The 25,955-nt window shown below is 37.4% G+C and overlaps 2 protein-coding genes across 7 annotated transcripts in view; one reads left to right on the top strand and one right to left on the bottom strand.

Annotated features, from left to right (window-relative positions):
* LOC127508108 (complement C3) overlaps window positions 1-9,416 on the top strand; it is a 55,336-nt gene extending 45,920 nt beyond the window's left edge. The window contains exons 12-21 of the mRNA XM_051885757.1: window positions 1,001-1,156; window positions 2,157-2,216; window positions 2,327-2,414; window positions 2,699-2,750; window positions 2,831-2,915; window positions 3,134-3,223; window positions 3,318-3,415; window positions 8,575-8,652; window positions 9,197-9,271; window positions 9,360-9,416. Coding sequence (XP_051741717.1) covers window positions 1,001-1,156; window positions 2,157-2,216; window positions 2,327-2,414; window positions 2,699-2,750; window positions 2,831-2,915; window positions 3,134-3,223; window positions 3,318-3,362 — 576 coding nt within the window. The 3' untranslated portion in view covers window positions 3,363-3,415; window positions 8,575-8,652; window positions 9,197-9,271; window positions 9,360-9,416. The remainder of the gene's footprint in view (window positions 1-1,000; window positions 1,157-2,156; window positions 2,217-2,326; window positions 2,415-2,698; window positions 2,751-2,830; window positions 2,916-3,133; window positions 3,224-3,317; window positions 3,416-8,574; window positions 8,653-9,196; window positions 9,272-9,359) is intronic.
* The window catches only part of LOC127508098 (uncharacterized), a 320,544-nt gene that overhangs the window by 217,806 nt on the left and 76,783 nt on the right, over window positions 1-25,955 (bottom strand). The gene's annotated exons all lie outside the window — the stretch shown is intronic.

Here is a 25,955-nt window from a genome sequence, read left to right as displayed (position 1 = left end):
TTCTTGCACAGCATGGTCCCTGTCAATGTATCTGAACACAAGCACCAACTGAGTCTGTGTGGAAACGTCAGTAGTCTCATCTGCTTGGATTGCTACGAATCAAGCTGACTTCACCTCTTACATTATATGCTTTATACTTTAATATATCCCTTTGACTCGATAGTATTCAATGAAGTATTTATATTACGTTGATAATATAGTGATACATTGTATATTATACAATTATAATTTATATGATTTTATATTACCCATAATCAACCCACAGAAGTTTTTTGAATGCTTGAAACATTTTAATCAATTCCAATTAATGCATTATTTTAGGGTCTTGTTTATAATCCGTATATCTAACAAGATATCGTGATAATGTGCTGTTTTTGCACAATCGTTGAGGAAAGGGTAGGCCTAGGATTCTGCAGAGGAATAGCATATTTAGGAGAATAAGCATTTCCAGTAATTTGATTCTTTTTGATTCATTAGCTGTGTCCAACATCACATTCTCTTGAGTGGGTACTTTCTTTGCATAAGTAATTACTTCATGACCACTAAAAAGTATGTTCTATAAAGTATGAATGTGTATAGTATGAATGAAATCTGCACATATAGCCATGTTGTCATTCACCATGTTGTCCTTATCATGTGATCTACCAGCATCAGATGTTTCACTTCACTGTCATTCACAAATCCTCTTGTGGGATAGTAAAGGGTCCATTGTATGCACACTTCAGAATGTCACCGGGAGAAGTAGGTCATCCAGATACTTTTTGCCTACTGCTGAAGTACTGTGAATTCGGACATCTCCTGAGTGTTGTTTTGTTACTTTCTGTTCTTCACTTACTATTTAGTAGGGGTGTATGCAATTTTGGATGCAGCCATTAACTCTCTCTGTACCTCATTTAAAAAGACTGTTAACACATCTGTGCTAAGTTTTCTGAGTAAAGATAGATTTTATTTAATTAGATTTTTATTTTATTTAAGCATATTTGCACTCTCTTATCCCCAGTCCACTATAATAGTGCTACAGGCCCTGTCTGAGTACCTAGTGAAGTGGCCTCTTCCTTCCAAACGTACATTAAAGGTGGAGCTCCGTGTGCCTGGTCGCAAAAGTATTCAGTGGACCTTCCTACCAAAAGTGGCTCATAAGCTTCAAACTGCTCAGGTGAGCATCTGATAGGGGACTTTCACTGTCCATTTCTTTCTTTCTTTCTTTCTTTCTTTCAATGTGGTCTTTTCAAGGAAAACATTTTCGAAGATGAACATGCACTGGTTTACAGTATTCTATTATGCAGTTGAATAAAATTAGCTCTGTATGAAGCATTTCACATTACATATTATTCCAAACCAGCTTGTCAAATGTAATGTCAAATTTCACCAGTCCAAAATACATCTAGAAATATACAATTTCTGAATTGTATGAAAAAACACAAAAATAGCATAATCTAAATAGCATAGTCTAAGGCTGTGCCCTGCAGTGCACCAGAATTTACAGTTGTTACAGATTCAGTAACAGTTTCAATTACACAAGTGAGTTGGTAGCGATCTAACAGCTGGAATTTACACCAGCCTGTGCCTGTCCACATCTTATATTGTATATTTATTTTCAAATTCTGATGTTTGTCTTTTAAATATAATATTTATGAATTATAATATTATTTTCAATAGTAATTATGGTCATTCCTGTTACACTTGGTTGCTGTAGAGAGCACACGACGAAGGAGTAGGAACACAAACGATTTTTAATGATAAGCCGCAGGTGAATAACAACACAACCCCTAAACATAGATGAGACCAGTCAGAGAACTAAACCAAAAAGGAAGTATATGCACAGAGTAAATGAGGAAACTAAACAGCTGAACAGAATAACAAATGAGTAACCATAGAAACTAACAAGAACTCATGCAGACACAAGAGAAACTAAACTAAACAGAACATGACTCCGAATTGCTGTACAGTTAATTAAAAAGAAAAATACATTTAAGATGCATAAAAATTAATTACACAACAAAGATGCAAATTCGAAACAAAGTACACTTTTAATGTTAATGGTGAGAGGGCTTTTTGAAAAATAAGTATTGTAACTGGTATCGCCAATCACAGTTTTAATGTATTAGTTATCAAATTTAGGTTTAAAAGGCAATACTTCTATTTCTTACCTCCAGGTACCTTTTGACAAGGAATTGACAGTGGTGGCTACTGGGAATAGCAAGGGAATTCTGGAGGTACATACATGCAAGTGTAACCAAGCTACCGGCCCACAACATTGTAAATAATGTACTGAAATATAAAATACTTATAAACAATAATTTCTTTCCTGTTTTATGCATCCCAGGTAGTGACGGTGTACCACCAGCTTCCTGATGCCTATGAGAACAGCACGTGTAACAGTTTCCAGCTCGATGTCTCTATCGTTAAAACTGGTGCAGTCTTGGCTCTCTTTTAAGAATTCTAACATGGTTTAAACCAGGAGTGTCCAAACTCAGTCCTGGAGGGACACTGTCCTGCAGAGCTCCAACCAGCTCCAAAACACCTGCAGAAAGTTTCTAGTATGCCTAATTAGACCTTGATTAGCTGGTTCAGGTGTGTTTATTTGGGGTTGGAGCTAAACTCTGCAGGACAGCGGCCCTCCAGGACTGAGTTTGGAGACCTCTGGTTTAAACATTAATATCAAACATGCCAATCAAATGTCTGTGTTCCATTTTAGAAAATCATCGGCCAGATGTAGAAAACACCTACAAGCTTACTATCAGAGTGAGGTGAGATCTTATTTTTTTTCACTCCCTCTTGGCAGGACAAGACATTTCACATTTTTGCGTTGTCTCTTTACTTTTCTCAGGTCTCTGGAAGGAATGGCGAAAATGGTGATTCTGGATATTGGCTTGCCCACCAGCTTTGAGCCTGACAACTCAGACTTGGAGCAGGTGAGACCACAGACTTCTGATAGATCATAAATGATAATAAGATGCAAGTAAAAAAATATGAATTAAGGTGCGGTCACATTTACTGTTGCTCTGCAAATTTTCATGGGCAAAATCTAGACTTTTTAAAGGAATCTGTTTTGCTGATTTGCTGGTTTGACAAACAGAATACAGCAATAGCTGGTTTTGGATAAGTGATAATGAGTCTGTTGCCTTTATAGCTCATGAATTCAGTGGATCAATACATCAACCACTTCGAAGTGGTGGACAACCTGAGTGACAGAGGATCCCTCATAATTCACCTGTTTGAGGTAACCAAACAACAAGCCTTAGTTCAAACTTGTTTAACATCATGTCAATGAAGGTAATGTTGAATATTCGTCTTTGTCTAAATGTCCTGGACAGGTGTCCAGTACTCAGACAGACGTTCAGACTGCATCAGAAATTTAAAGTTGGGTATCTTCAGCCATCCACTGTCACAGTTTACTATTACTACAACAAAGGTGCGTGCACACATGTAATTCAGATTGTTTTTTTGTTTTTTGCTGTCTGAAGCCCTGTTCACACCGCCAGTGACTTTGTTGCTGCATGTCGCTAGTCTCTGTACTGTGAAGTCGCTTGTGGGCGTTCCAAGTGCTGTCACTCTATTATCATTGGTAGAGTACATGTCTGATCATATCTATAGAAAATGCAATCACAAATGATATATAAAACTAAGAAATCATTCTAATTTCACTAGGAATTAGGTTTAAAATAATTAAAAGTGACATTCTGCTGTTGTAGAGTGTTGTGAGCTTAGCTCATGTACATGTAAGCTGCTTTCTCTATCGCAAATGAGATTATAACGCTTTTCCCATCCAATGCTGATGAAAGTTAGCCTATAACATTACATCTGAGGAATGCTAAAGAATTACATCTCGGTTGCTTTGTTTCCTTAACTCTTATCATAGCTTGTGCAACTGTGCAGTTCCCGGATGTCCATTGTTGAATTTGCTGTCGAATTTGAACCACTGAATTTGTGGAAGCGAATTTGTAAAGAGAAATAAAATGGACTGAAAATTGGCTGTTAAATATTTTAGGTTGTATTTTTAAACAGACTGAATATTTTGGAAGTGAAATCTGAAAGGTGTTATTATGGGGTATTGTTTGTATTATTTTGAGGAAAATAATTCCCTTTTGGAATAAGGCTGTAACATAACAAAATGAGGAAAAAGTGAAGCACTCTAATTACTTTCCGGATGCACTGTATGTGACTGAAACATAAAAACTTTATTAAAATAATATTATGAGTTATGGCTGAGTTCTGAGACTCTGACACAAATCTATGATTCGATTTCAATCCACAAGCTCTGGATTCGATTTGATTCATTTTGGAAATATTCCAGGTAGAGTACATATAAAAAAAATTCTTAAGGAAAATAATTTCTCTAATTAATCACTAATGTTGTAAACTCTACAGGGAAATCTTGGAATTGACTTAACAACAAAATTAAATTGCTGTTTGATTATAGATATAATAATCAACATTCAAATAAAAATTGAGCTGTAAACAAACATTTAAGTTGCACCCAAGGTGTTTTCATGATAATGAACATGTAATTTAGTGCATCTATTTAGAAACTACTTATACTTTAGAAAATACTTGAATACTTGAATAACTTGTTTTGTTATGTATCTAATTAAGAGTGAGTGTGAGCTGACACATACCAATACGTTTCCACTAAATCATAATTATTTAAACATTATTTCTGTTAAACAGGCTGTAAAACAGGTGGGCAAATGAACTAACATCAAGGTAACAAGGGTGCAGGGAGAGACTGACAGAAGGGCCACATGGCAAACAAAAATCATGTGCACAAGTCAAATGGCAAACAAACATGACAGAAGCCATGTGCTCACACACATCATGCATCACCATAGAGTTGCCATACAATGTGCGCAAAATAACAGCATGAGGTCTCGCAACGCTGGCCTGTCTGGTAGACAATCTTTCACACATTCTCCCCAGGATGATTTAACTTTTGATCACGCTATAATAAAGAAGACCTGAGGATTTGACGCCTGACTGTCTCCTGTTTTAACATGCATTGTAGGATTATTTTACATATCATTCGATTCCTGATTGACTTGTGGAGAAAAGATATATTAAATCATTCCGTAGGTCTTATCAGTGGTTCCGTATGTTGTAAATGGAGTCACGGGTATTGTCATGTTTCACTGAGTAACACATAATTTTAAATCTCTGGTGTCTATAACGTGTCTGTCATATAATTTAGGTAAAGTTGCAATTCATATATTCCAATAGTGAAAAGTGTATACAGCTTTGCTATTTTTAAACCAGTTAAGCAGTGATACCAAGCCATCTCTCCAGCCTATTTATCAGGATAGAATGGCACACTGTATCAAATGCAGCACTAATATCTAACAAGACCAGGATGGTGGAGGCTCCAGAGTCAGCTGAGACAAGCAGATCATTCATAACTCGAACCAGGGCTGTCTCTGTACTGTGTCTCTTTCTAAACCCAGACTGAAAAGGTTCAAAAAGCTTGTTGGAAGACGAGTGTGAGTGGAGTTGTGCCACAACAACACGTTCCAAAACTTTAGCAAGAAAGGGTAAGTTTGAGATAGGTCTGTAATTAGATAGATCTGACTTATCACATCCAGGCTTTTTAAGGACTGGTGTAATAGCTGCAACTTTAAGGGCTTTTGGAACTATACCAGTAGTGAGGGAGGTGTTCACAATGTTCAAGATGAGGGGACTAATCGAAGAGAGACACCCCTTTAGAACAGATGTTGGGATTGGGTCGAGAGTACATGTCATTGCCATCACTAATTTCAGAATACAATCATTGGTGACTATGTTAAAACTAGAAAATGCACTTTCAGGAAAACTAGGTGGAAAGGTCAAAGGAACTGCAGAGCAAGGTAACAAACTTGATAGACTTACAGATATTTTACATTTTTTCCATGAAGAAACTAAGAAACTTGTTACACTCCTGCACAGAGGAACAAATCGGTGACTTGATTGGTGCAAGAAGACTGTTGATCGTCTTAAAAATCTTATTAGGGTTTGCAGCACCATCACTAATAATAGATGAATAGTACGTTGTTCTTGCTGCTTTGAGAGCGTATTGACTCAAATGACGGTCATACATAAGCTTATGAACAGTTAAACATGATTTCTTATATTGGCATTCAAGCTGCCTACTTTTCATCTTCATAGCCCTTAACTCAGTGGTGTACCAAGGAGAAGATTTACTAAATGAAACAAAATGTTCTCTCCTAGGGGCTAAATCATCCAAAGCAGATGACAAAATGGAATTATAGTGATCAACAGTTTCAACTGCTGAGTGCTCTGAGATCAGGCAGGAGAGACTGTCAAAGTTAAGATTCTTGACATTTCTAAAACTAATGACCCTTTTTTGAGTACCTCTTAAAAGTGGAACATTTAAATTAAAAGTGAGAAGCTTATGATCACTGATACACGAGTCATTACTATCTAGCTGATCAATGTCCACCCCAACAGAACACACCAGATCAAGTGTGTGACCTTTATTATGAGTGGGAAATTTCACGTGCTGAGTCATGTTAAAACAGTCTAATGCATCCATGAAATCGGCTGTTAGATTACTATTAGAGTTATCCACGTGGATATTAATGTCTCCAGTCACAATCATTGCTGGACAAACAGCACTAAGGCACTTGGTTTTGGAGGTCGATATATGAGTACAATAAGGACAGGTGAGACACCGTTCACTTTAAAAGCAATGCACTCAAATGATGATACATAGGGAATGGTAATTTCCATGACAGATATAACAGCGAGACCGCCACCTTAGACGTGGCCTCTCAATATATGTATAGGGTGGTGCCAAGTCTCACAGATACAAAAGAAGTCCAGAGCATTGTTCAATATGATATCATGAAGTACAGCAGTCTTATTATTCAGTGAACGAACATTTAGAAAAATGAATAAGCAATAAGCAAATCGAGCGGTTTCAAGTCGCATTTTCTGATGAGTCAGTTGCGGATAACACAAGTTTGCATGGCAAACGCCACGTAGAGAACGCTTTTGTGTTTCAGAGTCCTTGGATCGAGAGCATACGATTTTAATGCCAGTCCCAGTAGTATGAACATTCTGCTGTGATCCTCTGTGTAAATATTTCGGCCGACGTAAAAGCCGACATGATTTCAAGGTCTTTTGAACACAGATGTCGGGAAGTAAATAATGTTCCAATGAGAGAAGTTCAGCAAAAGAGTACCTTATCATGATGAAATCCATCTGTTGAAGGACCCGCTCTCCACGAAGCCCAGACAGGGTCAAAATAATGATGATGATAACAGTGCAAAGCAAAGGAATCTGCATGATATCCAAATTGAGTCACTTGAAATAGAATCCAGACGCGTTGTTATCACACCGCAGCATATAGATAGCTATCACAGAGGACTCAGCGTTCCAGTCAGCAGGATCAGCAATCCCACGATGTTGTGCCCAAAACCACGAGAAACTCCACAGTAGAACTCCAGTGTCAATAAAACAGCATAAAAACACCAAATAATAAAATCTCTACTGTTTAAAAACAAACGAATGAGGTTAAAAATTAAAATACGGACGGAGAAGGGGCAGCCAACATGCGCCAGCGTTCTCTCCACCGAAAGTAGTTAAAAAGTAGTTCATCACACTTTCATATGATTCATTTAACAACAGCGCTTCTTATTTATTAATCTCATTTGTTTCATTCACAGACATAAGCCGGAATGCGGTTATCACTTGTGTCAAACTTCAAAACGGTCAATCGTCAAATTGCCCACCACCTGTATAAACACCCCCAACACCATTCCACTTCCTGAACATAAAAACATATGACACTCATAAACACGGTGCGGAAACAGATGGTCATACTTCCTGGTCATAAACACACTCCGGAAACGGAAGGGCAAAAGGTCACACCTGTCAATTGTCATACATCAGAAGGGCCATAAATCATAGTGACAGTAGGTGTATCATACAACTACTTGCACGAATATACTTGGCTAGGCGATGCAGCGTCAATGTTCCCATGAAAGGGAACGTCTCGGGTTACGTCTGTAACCCTTGTTCCCTGAATAGGGAACGAGACGCTGCGTCGCCTAGCCATACTCCCCGCACACCTGTGAGCGTCTTGCTTCAGCCAATCAGAAGCTGGCATTCTTTGTTCTCAGGAGTGCTTTATAGTTTCCTGGTCCGTGACGTCACCCGCTCTGACGTCCCGTCACCCTATTGGTTCGATTTCACAAGTGCTTCATGACGCAATCACACAGAGGTGTTCTCAAAGCGCTCGACGCAGCGTCTCGTTCCTTATTCAGGGAACAAGGGTTACAGATGTAACCTGAGACTATTTGCATTATTAGTGGCTTTCTTGAGTTTTGTTTTTTGTGCCTTTATTAGATAGGACAGTAGAGATTTTGACGGGAAAGCGTGGGGTGGAGAGAGGGGAATGGGATCGGCAAAGGACCTCAAACCAGGAATGCGCTGACCAGTTGCTCTGTATGTCATGCGCTAAGGCCATTGGCGCCGACGCATTATTAGTGGTCTTGGCTAAGTGTTTGCTTTGCTATTAAGATTGGGCACTTTAAAGATGTTTTATGTGATGAATGCTAACTAAGATCTCTGTTATTTCAGATAAGCGCTGCAGCAGGTTCTACTCTCCTCCTGAAGACCAGCAGCTCTGCAAAGACGATATGTGCCACTGCTCACAGGGTCCGTCTCATTTTCTTTTTGCACACTGGCAGAAAATTACCAGCATTTTTTGTTAAATTTTCAACCCTAAAACACATCACAAAGCAATGCGTAATTCAAAATACGAGTAGCACAAATGTAAAACATAAAAATGGAAAATGCCTTCACTAACACAGTGGACCATATTTTAGAGTGCACATGAAACATGTTACATTGGCAGATTAGTTTTTCCATTAAAGATACCACAAACAATGACAAGTTGTACAGTATTGCTGTTGATTACACTGTACAATACCCCCATATTGCACATTAAAGGGACAGTTTAAATTCATCTGTGAAAATGCAGTCACCCTGGTGTTGTTCTGAAGCAGCATGAGTAATTAAAAAAAAAAAAAAAAAAAGCTTTAAAACAATCCCTTGTGACCAGTGACGTTTATTTATTTATTTTTGAGTGAACTGACCCTTTAACGATGCATCTTTTTTCCACACATAGCCTCAGCTGGCATTTCACTCATGGGTCTTTTTCATATATAATTATTATTATCTCTTTAATATTTCTGGACAGGTGACTGCTGTGTGCAAAAACCACCGAACGTGTCTTTTAAGAAAGAGCGGGCTGCATGCAATGGAAGACATTATGGTAAATATTTGCTGGGTCACATTTACATATCTGTCCTTTATAAGTTTTGTGGGGTCAATAAATTGGTCTTTTGGTGTCTCCTCTTCAGCCTACAAGGTTAAACTGATAAGTGTAAGGAAGTGTCAATACGATCAGTACGAGATGAGATTGTCCAGATTATACAAAATGGTAAGTCGTAGCAGACTACTTCCTTTTTACTGAAATGCATTTATTGTGCCTTTTTGAATTTTTTTGCAAAACTATATAATTTTAATTAGCTTTTTAAAGGAGGAGTTGAACTGGACAGTGAAAGAAAAGCAGGCCCTATATCTGTCAATGTGATTGGAATCAAGTCCACATATTAAAATGATTTCTGAAGGACTGTTCAAACTTACAAAAAAACGTAATTATTCCAAACATTTGACTGGTGGTATATTTCTCAAAATTTCATAAATATCATCCAGGCCAATATATCGGTTTACCACTAGCACTAGAGTGATCTCTGGTAACGCACAAGAAAATGCCTGTGCTGGTTAAAAAAAACCCTCAATATACTGTAAATATAAAACCTGTTTTAAAATTTTCTGACAGCATCTCTTATTTACAAACATTTTAGGCAAAAATGGCAGTACTTAAAGGGTTAGTTCACCCAAAAATGAAATTCTTGTCATTAAGTATTCACCATCATCTCGTTCCACACCCATAAGACCTTTGTTTGTCTTCAGAACACAAATTAAGATATTTGTGATGAAATCCAAGAGGTTTTTTTTTTATCGTCCATAGAAAGCAACAAAATTACCTCATTCAAAGTCCAGAGAAGTAGTAAAGACAAGGTTAAAATAGTCAATGTGACTACAGTGGTTCAACCTTAATGTTACGAAGAGACAAGAATACTTTGCACAAAAACAAAAAAATAATTTATTCAACAAATTCATCTCTCCGCTGTCATTATCGTATGCAGTTGACACAATGAATGCAGTTCAGCGCTTCCGTGTTTACGTCCGAACGCCGGCTCAGTATTGGCCGAAGCCTGTTCACGTGAGCAGCATGATGCGTGTGATGTTGACGCAGGAGCCGGCCAATAATGAGCCGGGGTTCTGATGTAGAATCTGGGGCCTGTACCATGAAGCGGATTAGCTGGCTAGCCAGGTAAGTTTCAGATTAGTTTGCTCCAATCCTGGGTTTTAGGTACCATGAAAGTGACTTGGCTTTTAGCGGTGTTCATCACCATAGTAACTTATGCTCCAAGGCTAACCTGCTCCGGGGCAGGTTATGTTCTGGTTTAGAGATCTCAAACTGAAATTGGACCAATCAGATGTGAGCTAAATGAACTGACACATCCAACGCAATGAAGTCACTCCTCCAGTTTCTCGTCCTCCAAAATTAAATGTCACTATACAGTAAAAAAAAATATTTAACGATGAAATTGAATGATAATGGTAACACTTTACAATAAGGTTCATTAGTTAACATGAACTAATAATGAAGTGCACTTATACAGCATTTATTCATCTTTGTTAATGTTAATTTCAACATAATACATGATTAAAAGCTTGTTAACATTAGTTAATGTACTGTGAACTAACATGAACAAACAATGAACAACTGTATTTTCATTAACTAACGTTAACGAAAATTAGTAAATACAGTAACGAATGTATTGCTCATGCTCAGTTCATGTTAGTTAATACATTAACTAATGAACCTTTATGATTTATATAATTATTATATGATATATATTATTATTATTAATCCAATACACAAGCGATTTTAGTTTATTAAGCATTTAGTTTCAATGAATATTAATATTTACAGATGATATGTAATATAAATAAACTGTAAATAAACTTTAAATATGACTACATGTGACCTTACGTGTCTCTATCACTATATATTATCAACTATATAAATTCACAATTTTCACTTGCACTGATAGAGCCTGAGTTGACAGAGAAAGTTGATGAACAGCATCATGGTACCAACAAAGCCAGATTGGAGTGGTTTTGGTTTTGTCAACTCGCAAATTAATCCTATAACCCTGAGTTTGTTCAACTACCATCATGGTACAGGCCCCTGGAGGGGCGGGGCCAGACATTGTAAACATTCGGTTCTTAGCTCTAATCTATTTTGTCCAATGACATTTTAATTTTCTGTTAACAGCTTTACTGACATGAAAGGAGCTTTGTTGTAGTATTCTTGAGTAAAGTTCATAAAATGTACATTATTTCCCACTGGAATTTGTAAAAACTATGTTTGGTGTACCTCCTCTAGGGGTGTCCGGGGGCATGCTCCCCCGTAAGAAATTTTGTACATTTTAAGGTTAAATGCATCAATCTGGAGCACTTTGGAAGCTCAAAATTAAGAGCTTCGACCCATGTACAGTGTGCAAATTGACCAAAGAAACAGCATTGACCTGTACCTGGACATTAAAGAGGATTCAAACATCTTTTTAGTTATATGATATAGAGTCTCAGTCTACAATGTGTTTTAGGATGCCAAACAATTATTACAATAATATAATAATGTTTTAGGCCTATATAATTATTCATATGACCGTAATATCTATATATTGTAACAAATGCACTCTAAAATAAATGACAATTTTTATTAGTTACACAACAGTATAGGGAAATTACAATACTTTTGTACTAATTTCTAAGATAAATCCTTGAGCTTTTATTTTGATCACCAGATCACCAGCCGATCGCGTGAGCAAAGTGCGCACTTCTCCTTTAAAACACACTGTATATATACTTCATCGATGTCTTTTGCTGTTTTATAAAGGCACAAAGCCATATCACGGTTTCGATTTTAATTTGTTGGCAAAATACAACGTAGAGACCTTTTAGGCTATGTATGTTTTAAATTTTCAGTTCATTATGAAAACTGTGGCGGCGGCACAGGGTCATTAAAGGGACACTGAATGAATGTTTAGCTGACAAATGTGCTAAAATTGTCATATCAGTTGTTACATCATAACAAAAACCCTTCAACGGACCTGAACGAGAGCCTCGAGGCCTGCCGCTGCGCTGAGTGAGTGACAGGAGGCGTGTGTGTGTACAACTGCGGTGTGCGTGAACTCACTGTCGGAGTGCTGCCGGTGTATGGATACCTGTAGAAAAGCGGTATTGAACTGTTTAACATATTTTAATAGAGCGATATGTTTAGTGAATTAATATTTTGACAGCACTGTTAAGAAACCTCAAACCTGAAAAGATTCCCCTAGCTCTGCCCCTGGAAGCGCTGGATGTAAACAGCGTAAGAGAATAACACAGAAGAGAAGAATTTGTTGAATAAAGTTATTTTTTGTTTTGTTTTTGCACACAAAAAGTATTCTCGTCGCTTCATAACATTAAGGTTGAACCACTGTAGTCACGTTGACTATTTTAACCATGTCTTTACTACTTCTCTGGACTTTGAATGTTTCGTTGCTTTCTATGGAGGATAAAAAAACTCTTGGATTTCATCATAAATACCTTAATTTGTGTTCTGAAGATGAACGAAGGTCTTACGGTTGTGGGACGACATGAGGGTGAGTAATAAATGACAGAAATTTCATTTATGGGTGAACTAATTCTTTAACAACATAATTGCAACTTGAAGCTATGTTTAATGAATGTGACTATGTCTCTATGCCCTAATGTGACTGTGCCCATTTGTCCATGCAGGGCCAGAAGCTAATTTGAAAAAAATGACAGGAGGGTGTTCCTCTCTCATGCCAGCTGTAGGGCAGGGGCTTGCTTTGAAAGAGGGTCAGGAAATATCTGATCATTGGGCCGATCACTGAAGTTTTGCACACAGAAAGCACATCCAACAGGTGAGTACCACTGAATATTGAAAAAGAAAGGGTTTTCTTTTTTTTTACTTTGCACAGCTCACTCACATTTTCTCTCTCAGGTACATGTAGTGCTGCATAAGCACACGTGGGTTGAGCGCTGGCCGTCTGAGGCTGAATGTATGCGTGGATCCGCTCCGAAGTTTAAATGTGCTGAGCTGAAGAGTTTCGCAGCAGAAGTGATAAACAGAGGCTGTCAGAGATGTCTCAAAAATGTATTCTGTAAACACTAATGACAGAAGCACAGCTGTGCACAATTTTGTCATTCTGTCTTGTTCAATACATCACAGCTTCAAAACAAGCACAAGATCATCTGCATGCAGTCATTTAATGTTTGTACCATATATCTTAGCAAAAACAAACCTTAGTATACTTTGAGGTCATATTACACTGTATATCATTTGATAAAAGTGTTACAATACTGCTGTTATGTTGTATATTTTTAAATGAACCTTTTAAAATTATAAATTTGATTAGATGGTTTCAAAGAATGTGTTTATGTGCACAGCAATACACTGATATCTATCAAAAATTTGAAATAATCGTGTTTTTTTTCCATTTCGACATCAAAACAAAACAAATGTGCACAGTGAATGTGTTTGTCCATTTTTAGCTTTGTCAATATACTGATAAATACTAATGTGAAGTAATACAGTATGTCATTTTCAAGCTAAAAATCGACAAAGGTTTTTTTTTCTTCTTGAAAATCGTATTTGAATGTGCAGCAACTATAGTTGCCGGTGGGCAAATATGTTGTATGCACCCCCTCAATGTCAAATTTGAATAGGAGAAGAACATTTGGCATCTAACTCAAAATAACTGCTTTCAACAGATCAATCTCTATTCGTAAACAAATATATTATGTATAAAAGTTGAAGAACATCGATGCGAACACCAAAAAGCTGCATCATGCTTATAACCTCTTGAATATGAAAACACAACAAATCCATTTGTCTTAAAGTGGTGGAACATAGTGGGTGCCCCAGCAGGGCAGTGTGTATCAAAAAGTTAAATGGAAAATAAATAGATAAATAAAAATAAATAGAATGAAGAAAAAAAAATTACATCTACAGGTGCTGGTCATATAATTAGAATATCATCAAAAAGTTGATTTATTTCACTAATTCCATTCAAAAAGTGAAAACTTGTATATTATATTAATTCATTACACACAGACTGATATATTTCAAAATGTTTATTTCTTTTAATTTTGATGATTATAACTGACAACTAAGGAAAATCCCAAATTCAGTATCTCAGAAAATTAGAATATTGTGAAAAGGTTCAATATTGAAGACACCTGGTGCCACACTCTAATCAGCTAATTAACTCAAAACACCTGCAAAGGCCTTTAAATGGTCTCTCAGTCTAGTTCTGTAGGCTACACAATCATGGGGAAGACTGCTGACTTGACAGTTGTCCAAAAGACGACCATTGACACATTGCACATGGAGGGCAAGACACAAAAGGTCATTGCAAAAGAGGCTGGCTATTCATAGAGCTCTGTGTCCAAGCACATTAATAGAGAGGTGAAGGGAAGGAAAAGATGTGGTAGAAAAAAGTGTACAAGCAATAGGGATAACCGCACCCTGGAGAGGATTGTGAAACAAAACCCATTCAAAAATGTGGGGGAGATTCACAAAGAGTGGACTGCAGCTGGAGTCAGTGCTTCAAGAACCACTACGCACAGACGTATGCAAGACATGGGTTTCAGCTTTCGCATTCCTTGCGTCAAGCCACTCTTGAACAACAGACAGCGTCAGAAGCGTCTCGCATGGGCTAAAGACAAAAAGGACTGGGCTGCTGCTTTCCACAGTCAGTGATGGTTTGGGGTGCCATGTCATCTGCTGGTGTTGGTCCACTGTGTTTTCTGAGGTCCAAGGTCAACGCAGCCGTATACCAGGAAGTTTTAGAGCACTTCATGCTTCCTGCTGCTGACCAACTTATGGAGATGCAGATTTCATTTTCCAACAGGACTTGGCACCTGCACACAGTGCCAAAGCTACCAGTACCTGGTTTAAGGACCATGGTATCCCTGTTCTTAATTGGCCAGCAAACTCACCTGACCTTAACCTCATAGAAAATCTATGGGGTATTGTGAAGAGGAAGATGCGATATGCCAGACCCAACAATGCAGAAGAGCTGAAGGCCACTATCAGAGCGACCTGGGCTCTTATAACACCTGAGCAGTGCCACAGACTGATCGACTCCATGCCACGCCGCATTGCTGCAGTAATTCAGGCAAAAGGAGCCCCAACTAAGTATTGAGTGCTGTACATGCTCATACTTTTCATGTTTATACTTTTCAGTTGGCCAAGATTTCTAAAAATCCTTTCTTTGTATTGGTCTTAAGTAATATTCTAATTTTCTGAGATACTGAATTTGGGATTTTCCTTAGTTGTCAGTTATAATCATCAAAATTAAAAGAAATAAACATTTGAAATATATCAGTCTGTGTGTAATGAATGAATATAATATACAAGTTTCACTTTTTGAATGGAATTAGTGAAATAAATCAACTTTTTGATGATATTCTAATTATATGACCAGCACCTGTATATAACAAAAAATAACATTCTGACAGATTTATTCCCTATCAAATAAAGGTCTACTGTACAGTAGAGATGTCAGTTAAAGGGTTAAGTTGTGATTTAGGTGGGATATTATGAAAGAAAAAAGCACTAAACAAGACCAATAACCTTGATTTATTAACCTGTTGTGGTGGTCGGGCCAAGAACAAGCTGGACAGGTAGTAAGCAAAACGGAAGGGTTTATTTGTTCCAACAAAAAAAATAAATAAATAAACTTATACAGGGAAGTTGAAAATCATTTCCAAAGTATATACAAAGGAATAATCAAAAAAAAAAAAAAAATTAAACAATCAAAGAAAAAATAACTTCCCTGTTAACATCTCATCATTGCTATAAATACCCATTTAGCACATACCAAACCAAGTAAAGGGTAAATATCAAATAATAAATTTTACCCAAATAAACTCAAACAAAATGGCAGGTCACAGAACAATATATGCTATCATACCTAACATAATACAATCATCTACCTAAAATTCATGAAAAGAAAATGCTCAAACCAACTAAACAGATAACCTGAATGACATAACACAAAAGATCCCCCTCTAACTCAGAACATGATGGTACAGTCCAACTTCCTCTGGCACAGCACAAATTAGGAGATTGAAGCACCGCCCTCTCCCTCTGTCTGCTGCCACATGGAATGTGGCCGTCACTCCATGGACCCGAGCAATCTAGGACTCAGGGTAAAGTTAATCAGCAAGGAATATAAGAAGTGTGCGCCCTTCTATACATTCAAGATTTTAATAAACTGTTAACTTGTAAACTTGTCCTATGTTTTTCTTGTAATAAGGGGATTTAAATAAGTAACAAAACATTACAACACATATTATAAATCCATTATTTGGTTGTTTTCTTGCATGTCATTGAGACATAAAACATGCAGGTCCCATACCACACATGCTGTAACGGCCTAACCACTGCAGTCAACAGCTTGAATGCTGTTAAATTAAAGTCAAATGTTGTAACTTGTATGCAATTACAGCAGTGTTTACAGTAAGTATTACTGTGGAATAACCCTAAACCAACAGGTTGTGTAGCACTGTGCAATGTAAAGGGGCAAATCCAGAAATGTCACAGTTTTGTGCACAGCTGCATAAGAGTGGTTCTAAAGCAGGGATTTGTTTCAAATGCAAAAGTGTCATTAATGATCATGTGATGTGACTGGTCAGTGTTTGTCGGCCACGTTTGCTATCACTATCCGCACTGAGACGCACCTCAGCCTGACAGCTGCAGTTACAGACTCCGTCCAGCAGGTGGAGACAGAGACCCGAGCGTTTGACCTGCTTTAGAGTGAAGCTGTGAACTGGCTTTCATGATTACACATTTAAGTAGACGTGTTGAGATGGATGAGGTGTGCCAGTGAACCCTTTCCCACCCTTCACAGCTGATGATGATCCCTTCTCCTCCCGCTTTATTGCTGGAAATGATTTAGGAAAAAATCACACCTGTCAACTCTCGTGATCCCACTTATTTCATGACTGCTTAGCAAATAAGTTAAAGAGAGAAAATGTTGATTGGAGTGTAAATGATTCTGTGATGCGAGAGGACATTAAACTAATAATACAGATTACAGTCAGGTTTAGACAATTTGTTGTATCGAAGCTGCTTCAGTGCAGTTTAAATATCACTTACAATATCAGAGTTATTCTTGCGTTTACTTGATACAGATTTCACAGCAGAGAGACACGTTTGTACAATATACTAAAAGACTTTAACTTGATAAAACAGTCTTTAACTATCAATCAGACGACAGAAGGACTGGAGGAGATTGTGTGCGACAGCAAAGATTTTATATGTTATATAATACAGTGCATACACCTTTAAAGCGTTATTATAATGCCCAGTCTTCTCGGACACAGGCCAGCAGTTAGAAGAATATTATTTTTAAATTGGGACAGGAAAAAATATATGTGTCATCATCACCATAATTGCTTCATTTAGCTTTTGTGATGCAAATATTCATCATCATGTAAAGTTATATAGGCTACAGTATGCGTTGCTAATTCTTATTTTATTTGGCGTAATTATGTTTAGAGCCATGTATTTCATTTAACAGATCAATCAAAATCATATTCTATGCATACACAACCAGTAAATGCCAATGAATGAAAAATAATCTGTTAGTGCAAATACAGAAAAATCTTAATGCATGTTAATTTTTGGGTTTATACCAGCAAACTTCAGCCAAACATATCTGGATCTAAACACTTCTGCTCATTTCACACTGATGGTCTGACGGTGATTTCTGCACTCTCTTCTGTTCTGTTCAGCTCACTTCTTGTAGATCTGATATCATAAACCAGAAAAGCAACAGTAGCCACGCCCACCAGAGCAGAGAGAGCCAATCGGATCACAGTTTCAATGAAACCACAACCGTGGATGAGGTCTAAAAAAAAAGAAAACGAATTGTGCATTCAGATCTCTTTCAAATAGGCTTACAGATGCCACTTTGGTGGGTAATTATTAGGACTGTGTGCAGGCTGAGTGGGTATTCATGCACACTTTCATTGCTTAGCCACATAACTTTAGCTAGGATTGTTTAATATAATGAATATAATATAATTCTAGAACTTGATCTTTAATCTGAGCTCTCTTAGAAACCAGTGTGATTATGTGATTCTTTCTCCAATAACTTTTTTTTGCCCCGAGCGAGAAAAAAAAGAGTGAAAAGTGTTTTCTAAAGCAACTCCTTCACTCATGCTCATCTGCGGTCTGCTCTCTGTTCCAGTGAAATAACAAAAGAAAAAAAAGCAAAGTGCACAAACAGTCATTCTTTCTCTATGAATGCATGAGCTGATCAAATGTAAACTTGAATGCATTATAAGTGGAGAAAAGCATCTTCCAAATGCATAACTGTTGTAAATGAAATCTTGTTATTTTAATTGTTTTGTGTGGTTGATTGTTTAGCACCCATCAGCAGTTGCATAAAGCAACACTTCTGAACGTGTTTGGCCACAACTGCACGCGTGGTTTCCATTCTCACTTCAGTCTCACTACTTTCACTTTCAGAGAGAAAGCTTTACAAAAAACTAATATCAAATTTGACTGAACACATAAACAGAGTTCTCATGTATATTACGAGTGAAATACCTGAACTTGCTGATGGAGTTCAGTAATGCTGGCATCTTCAGTCTGGGTGAAAGATAAATTACTCACTGCACAACAGGACGACAAGAAATTGGAGGTTGATGATCTTTCTGGTGATGAACGTGCTTTGTGGAGATTCTGATAATAACAGAGACTTTGACATCAGCCTCATTGATCCTTTATTTATAGTAGATCCAAATTTCAAAGGGAACTAAATCCATTTAATAAATGTAAGGAATAACAAAAAAATATATATATAATAGTCATGCGAACACTGTTCTTCCTTACTCACCATAGACAGTAACATTGAAACTCTTGTATTTGGTCTCTCTGCTGATAAGTGATAGTTCTGTAAAGTCCAGAGTCTGTGGGTTCTGGTGTTTGTGATGGGTCAGAGATCCGGTCTGATCTAGTTTCAGTCTGTCTCTCATTCTCCCATTCAGGACCTACGTATGTCAAGTTTGTCTGCGTGAGTCTGCTGACTTCAGCTATTCTTGTGCTTCTGAAACATCCACTGTATTGACAAATATTTCAGTACTTCAGTAATATCTGTGTTTAGAGTGACAGAATCTCCCTCCATCACTGAAACTGACTTCATTTCATCTGTCACATCTAGAGAACAAACAGAAACAAGTTTTATAACAAGCTAAAAAAAAAACATTTATGTTTGTTATTATGACCAAACTGTCAGTTATCATCAGTTGTATTATGGAGGCATTTTTCCCTATGCATTTTGAATGAATTGTAGTAAACAAAGACTTAACCTTAAACTATTTTCATAAATACCACCATAATGCAAAAGCATTTATTATTTCTAAAAATGCATGAAGGAACGTCATAAAACACTCACCAACAAGACGCCACAAGCACACAAAGAAACCAAATAAAAGCGTTATCCATATCCCTTGGTCGTCATGCAGTAAACCACTCTAAAAACAACCCGTTCACATCACCGACTTATCGCTGCATGTCGCCAAATGTCTACACTAGCAGTGGCGTTCCCTGCTGGTTTCCTAGCGGATGTCACGGCAAGTTGATGGCACTGAATACGTTTTCTTACCGCTTAAAATAAACTTTTTGGAGGGGGAATGTTGTTGTTATATATATATAAATGGAATAAGTCCATTAAATTAGCCGTGTTAAAATTTGTGTGCATGAGTCTAGTTGCAATATGCGCCTAGGAACTCAGATTGGCCACACTTCACTACCGATTTTTTAGGGTCCCTATGCAGTGTTCACTGCTTCCTGCTGTTCCTCAGTTGAAGATCTCTGTCCAGTTGACCGACAAAGCTAGATTTATGTTCCTTAAAAATCGTATCCCTATTTAAAGAAATAAAGTTGAGACTAACTAAATAAATACTTACTAAACATAACCCTCAGGGTTGTATGCAATAAAGTAGGAATTCGACACCTAAAACATTCTGTAAGAATTATAGGTGATTGTTTTGCAACATAAAAGACAGTATGTAATATGAAAGTATAATACGCCTTTTTTTCTTTTCTTTTGACGATAGAACAAATAACAAGCATAGCATAAGATATGCATAGGCAAACATGTGTGCAATACAAAGTGACATTAATCGGGGGTCATACCTAAACTCTTTTTTAATGCTTGAACAAACGGGAAAAAAACAAACAATTATCATCATTGTCATAACATAACAATACAACAAAGTGCTTAAACACAGCCGCTGTTGATATAGCTTTTAAGTTTTTCGAAAAGTTATTTTCATTTCAAATTTAAATCTTAAAAAGAGATATGCATTCAGAAAATGTACATTTGTGAATGTGATGTTTAGCTATAACAATAAATAAATAATAAAAAATAAGGTTTATAAGATAAATATAACTTTTCAAATTCATGAAAAGCCAAAAATTACATTTCTAGGCCTATATGTAAATCCAAAGTTAGGATAGGACATAACTTTTGATAAAATCACAAATGTCACACCAAAATGTCAGCGTGTGGGAGAGCAATTCCAAAATGAATGTAAAGTAGTTTCAGGTTTCTCTAAACAGACAGAACAGAAGGTATTGGTATCATTCTTAAGTCTTCTGAGAGAGCGCTTATCTGGGTAAAACCAGAGTGAAACCAGTGAAGCTCATACTAGAATCATCAAACTCGAGACCAAGTTTGTGACGTATTTGATGACGTAGCATCAGGGCACCCAAAAGGGCGCTGTTAAGTCTCCTTAGTTTTGGGTGTGGTTTAGAATTACAAACACATCGGAGATTCTAAAGTAACCTAATTAGCCATCTTTATTAAATTCAGAATCTTCACAGCTCAACATACGGGACATGTTATCCGTCTTTCTGTTCTTACTAATCATCTACGGTAAGTTTCGAAACTTTCCTTTCGGTTTCAATTTACTATGTAGCTACACGACGTTTTAATTATCATTTCTACGTCAAATGCATGGAAATGAGTAATGACATTAACATTTATGAATAGGTAATGTGTCTAACAGTTGTCGGTCCGTGGACGCCCAGTGGTTTGCGACGTAATGCGTGTCCGTATAAAATATCGGAGTATATTTTTGCATATAACATGTTCCTAAAATAAAAAGCATTTGGCAGAGTAAGGACAAGTTAGCTAACTTTAGTAGTGAATTATACTTGATTGCATTTGGTTGTTACAAAGACATGATACCTATGAGCCAGGTTGTTTGGGGTCCAAATATGACAGGGGTCAAAAAGGTTGAGATTCACTATGCTAGAAGTTATATATTCATATTCACACGTGCATATCCAGCTCTCTAGTCTAGAACATGGCCATAACAGCAGAAACAAAAAGAGCATTTGCTGAACAAATTTCCTTTTGTAAGTGTTTTTGTTTTGTTTGTTCATTTACAGGGTATAACTACGTTTACTATTTAAAGTTAACTTTAGTGCAAGTAAACAGCCTGTGGCAGTTGTCTTTTTCATGGATGAGAGTTGTTTTTCGTTGGTCTAATTTGGATGAAAGACCCTCAAATATAACAAGGCCTTGCACACATCAAATTTGATGTAACTTTTGGTCAATAAAAAGCCTATTTGCTGTCTGTTTTCATCTTTATCGATAGTTTGGTAAACATTCTGTTGCCTAAATGTTGAATATTTGCTTTCTATGTTTTATGAAAAACTTACACCACAGTTGTGCAGTGCTAGCAATAAATCCAACAGAGATAACACACTGCAATAAAATCCAATTCTTGATGAGTATTTATGTCATGAGGCAAGATGCATTTATTTGAGAACCAAAAACGACAGATTAAGACTTTATAGTTTCAAAAAAAGCAGTGTAGTTCATTGTTTCACATGTAAAGGGATGATAAAAAAAAAAAAAATAGGGAAAAAATGCTGTTAGTGCATTAAGACAAAATATTTATTTTTAAGTCTTAATCATTTGTGCAGTGTTGCTTCTCAAGTAGGCTACATTTATCTTGTTTTTATGCTTATGTATTGTTGTGTATGCTCTTGAATTTCATATTTTTTTCCACAATGGTCAGAAGTTTCATCATTACCAACAGAGTTTCACAGAACAAGCATAGTTAGCTCATGATGCTTTTGGGAAAAAACACCCCAGAACAGTAAACCAGTATCTGTTTGTCTTCTGAGCTGGTCACACTATGATTTCAGTTGAATCTGTTTGCTGAAGTATCAGTAAAACTGGTTCTGTTTGTTTTCCAGGTGTGTCTGATAAAGAGACAGAAGAATCTAAACCTGAGCCGATGACGGTGATGGAGGGAGATTCTGTGACTCTACACACTAATCTTACTGAAGTACTGAACGATGATACCATTCTGTGGCTGTTTGGACCTAAAGACTTGCTCATATCTCAGATAAGGCGAAAGGATGACTTAACTCCAGTTTTTTTCACTGATGATGCTGGATTCAGAGGCAGATTGCAGGTGGACCAAAAGACTGGATCTCTGACCATCAGAAACACCAGAATCAGACACTCAGGACAATATAAACTCACCATCTCTAGAGAAATGACTACAACAAAGATATTTAATGTCACAGTCATTGGTGAGTATCTCGAGTCTTTCACTGCAACAATGATCATGTGATATGACTAATAAAGCTTCAAAAAAAGGTCTTTTAGAAAAATCTTTCTTTGAAACTAACATTTTAAATTCATTAATGTTGTTTACTGTTTTTGCGCCACGTGACTTTCTGGCTGTGCTACCTGACTTTTGCAACTAATCTTACACTGATCAGGCTTCTGTTTGGTTGTCTGTATTAGCTTTTGCCAATTTTTAAATACAGTAGAGAAGTTTATGATAGCATTTTCCTGTTTTACATTGTTGTACCACCTGATATGGAAAGTGTACCTATCTATCCGTCCTTGAAAATTTTAATCAGTATTTGAGAGAGATGTACAAACATTTTCAATTTGCCACAAGGATCATTTGGGCTCCTCAGGATGCTGCATTGTCATGCTTAATGTTATTATTGCCTTATCAATTCATAATAAGAGCCATGTTTGCAGTTGTGCCACCCTGACATGTCTGTGTCAGCATTTATTGAGTGAGAGTTTCCAGATTTTGCAATTTAAATGCAAGATTTCATAATGGGTCTAACTCGTTCAAAATTTGTGAAATGTTGTGAAACTTTTATTAAGGTTCCACTTGTTTCGCAGGTGTGGTTGGTGAGACGGATGGAATGAAGTCAGTGTCAGTGACGGAGGGAGAGTCTGTCACTTTACGCAATGATGCTGAAATACACAAAGATGCTCTGATGCTGTGGAGGTTTGGAGATAAAGGTGTCCTCCTGGCTAAAATCGATATCGAGGCCAACGAGACCTCATTACACGATGCTGATGAGAGATTCGGAGATCGACTGCAGCTGGATCTTCAGACTGGATCTTTGAGCATCACAAACACCAGAACAAATGACTCTGGACTCTATGAACTACAGATCAGAGGCATTGAGAGCTCACGGCGATTCCTTCTTTCAGTCAGTGGTGAGTAATTGGAAGATCAAGTCTTTTAATGTAATGGCATGAGTCATTTCAGATCATCACACTGACTGACACCTTCACCGTCTCTATTTATAGCTGTCCCAGAACCACAGCTTTCTTCAGGCGCTAAAGCAGGGATGGTTGTTGGTGTTTTAGTTCCTGTTCTGCTGCTTGTGGCTGCAGCTTTAGCTGCGATTTACTACCGCCACAGGATCTTTAAATTAAAAAAGAAAATGGGTAAGTATAATATACTTTAAACAGGTTTCCCATCTCCTCCAAAATGTCATAACTTTCTTTAAACTGTGGACATCAGAGGTTTTCAACCCTGCTCTTAGAGACCCAATGTCCTGTTCCAACCAGTTTCAACACACCTTCAGAGGCAGGGGTGCAGACTTCAGTCCCTGGGGCAACACAGTCCTGCAGAGTTTAGCTTCAGCCCTAATTAAACGCACCTGGGGCCTCATTTATAAAATGTTGTGCAGAAACAGTCCTATACAGTGATAATTTGTCAAATATGTGTACGTGTGTTCATAGAATGAACATACGCACAGAAAACACAGGTACGCCAACGTCCCTTTCAAGGAAAGTCTGTTCACTCGGCGGCCATATTTGCAACGCTTCTGGGCAGCTATTTTGGGCATCCAAGACCAAGTCCTATCTATCCTAAAAAATCAAAAACTGCTCAGCGAACTCACAATTAAATTACATATTTCAAATCAGCAACAAAATCTGACATGGACCTATAAATGTTGTTTCTTATGCTCAAATAACGTTAAAAAAGCGTATTTTTCAGACTAGACCAGTCAATGCACATGTGCAGTCCTAAGCGCAAGTCTCAGGTTTCTACAGGAACCGGAGCTTCTAGCGGCAGCTGCAGTGACGCAGTGACTTTACTAATTGGCGACTGGCTCTTTTACTTAGAAGGCAGGACTATTCCTCCATATTGCACGTTTAAGTTTCTCCCATTCATATCTAATATCAGTGCACCTTCTTTTTATATCTATAGTCTTTGCGTACAACTCTTTCAGATGTGAATTCTACAAATCGCAAATGATCTTGATCTTGTGCGCTGCTGAATGGTTTCAATTCTCCGTCTTGTACACAATGCCTAATTAATGTCATTTACATATAAAAGATCACCAGTTGTCGCCGAAATCCTTTAATTTAGAATGGCGAGCTGCAAGAATAGCAAGAATAGCTTCGATTTCCAAAAACCTGCAGTAATCTGACAATGAGTTATGCTCGTATGTTTGAAGGTGATGAGTGCTTCTCAAATAAGTAAGGTTAGCAAGGCTGCCAGGTCATCAAGAGTTGCCAAAGGGTGTCTCATTTTGATGGATCTGTATAAGGCAGCCTTTGGGGCCTCTCCACATACCCACACTTGCAGTCTTGGCCACTTGAGAGTGCATGCACAACATAGGAAAAAAGCCAAAGCTCAGTACTCTTAATCCACACAATCTCTAATACTGCTTCGGAGCGGCCCTTGAGGCTAAGCGTATTCCATCATTCATCACATTCCAAGACTTAACCTGATTCCGCATAATGTTTGGGAAAACTTCCAGTTTAAAAGAATAGTTAATCAAAAGTTACAATTATCCCATGATTTACTCACCCTCAAGCCATCCTAGGTGTATATGACTATTCTTTCAGATGAACACAATTGGAGTTATATTTAAAAATATCCTGGCTCTTTCAAGCATTATAATGGCAGTGAACGGGAGTCAAAAAAGTGCATCCATCCACCATAAAAGAAATCCGTATGGCTCCAGGGGGTTAATAAAGGCCTTCCTGAAACTGCTCTTTTCCATACAGGGGTGACCACAAAGTTTCAAGCTTTAAAAAGAAAAAGTACCATAAATGCACTACGTTGTCATATATTCAAAGTCTTCTAAAGTCAAATGATAACCCTGTGTAATGAACAGACTAACATTGTTCAGTGATAATCTTCTCTTTTCCACATTTCTGTTCTCCGTTTCCACATGTTGCTGTGACAGACGAAGAGAAGAAGTCAATGAAGGAGGGAGATTCTCCAACTCTACTCACTGGTCTTACTAACATACAGGGTATTGATACGATAGAGTGGTGCTATGAAACTGAAGACAATCGCATTGCTGAAATTAATAGGGGGACCATTAAGAAATCTACCGGTGCTGATGGAGATCAGAAGCAAACTGAGGGCTGGATGAAAAAACGGGAGATCTCAGCATTAGCAACATCAGAACCATACACTCTGGACTCTATATA

Source organism: Ctenopharyngodon idella, chromosome 3 (genome assembly GCF_019924925.1).
Source record: "Ctenopharyngodon idella isolate HZGC_01 chromosome 3, HZGC01, whole genome shotgun sequence".
Taxonomy (NCBI): domain Eukaryota; kingdom Metazoa; phylum Chordata; class Actinopteri; order Cypriniformes; family Xenocyprididae; genus Ctenopharyngodon; species Ctenopharyngodon idella.
The sequence above is the reverse complement of the archived record's forward strand: the minus strand, read 5'-3'. Positions and strand labels throughout refer to the sequence as shown.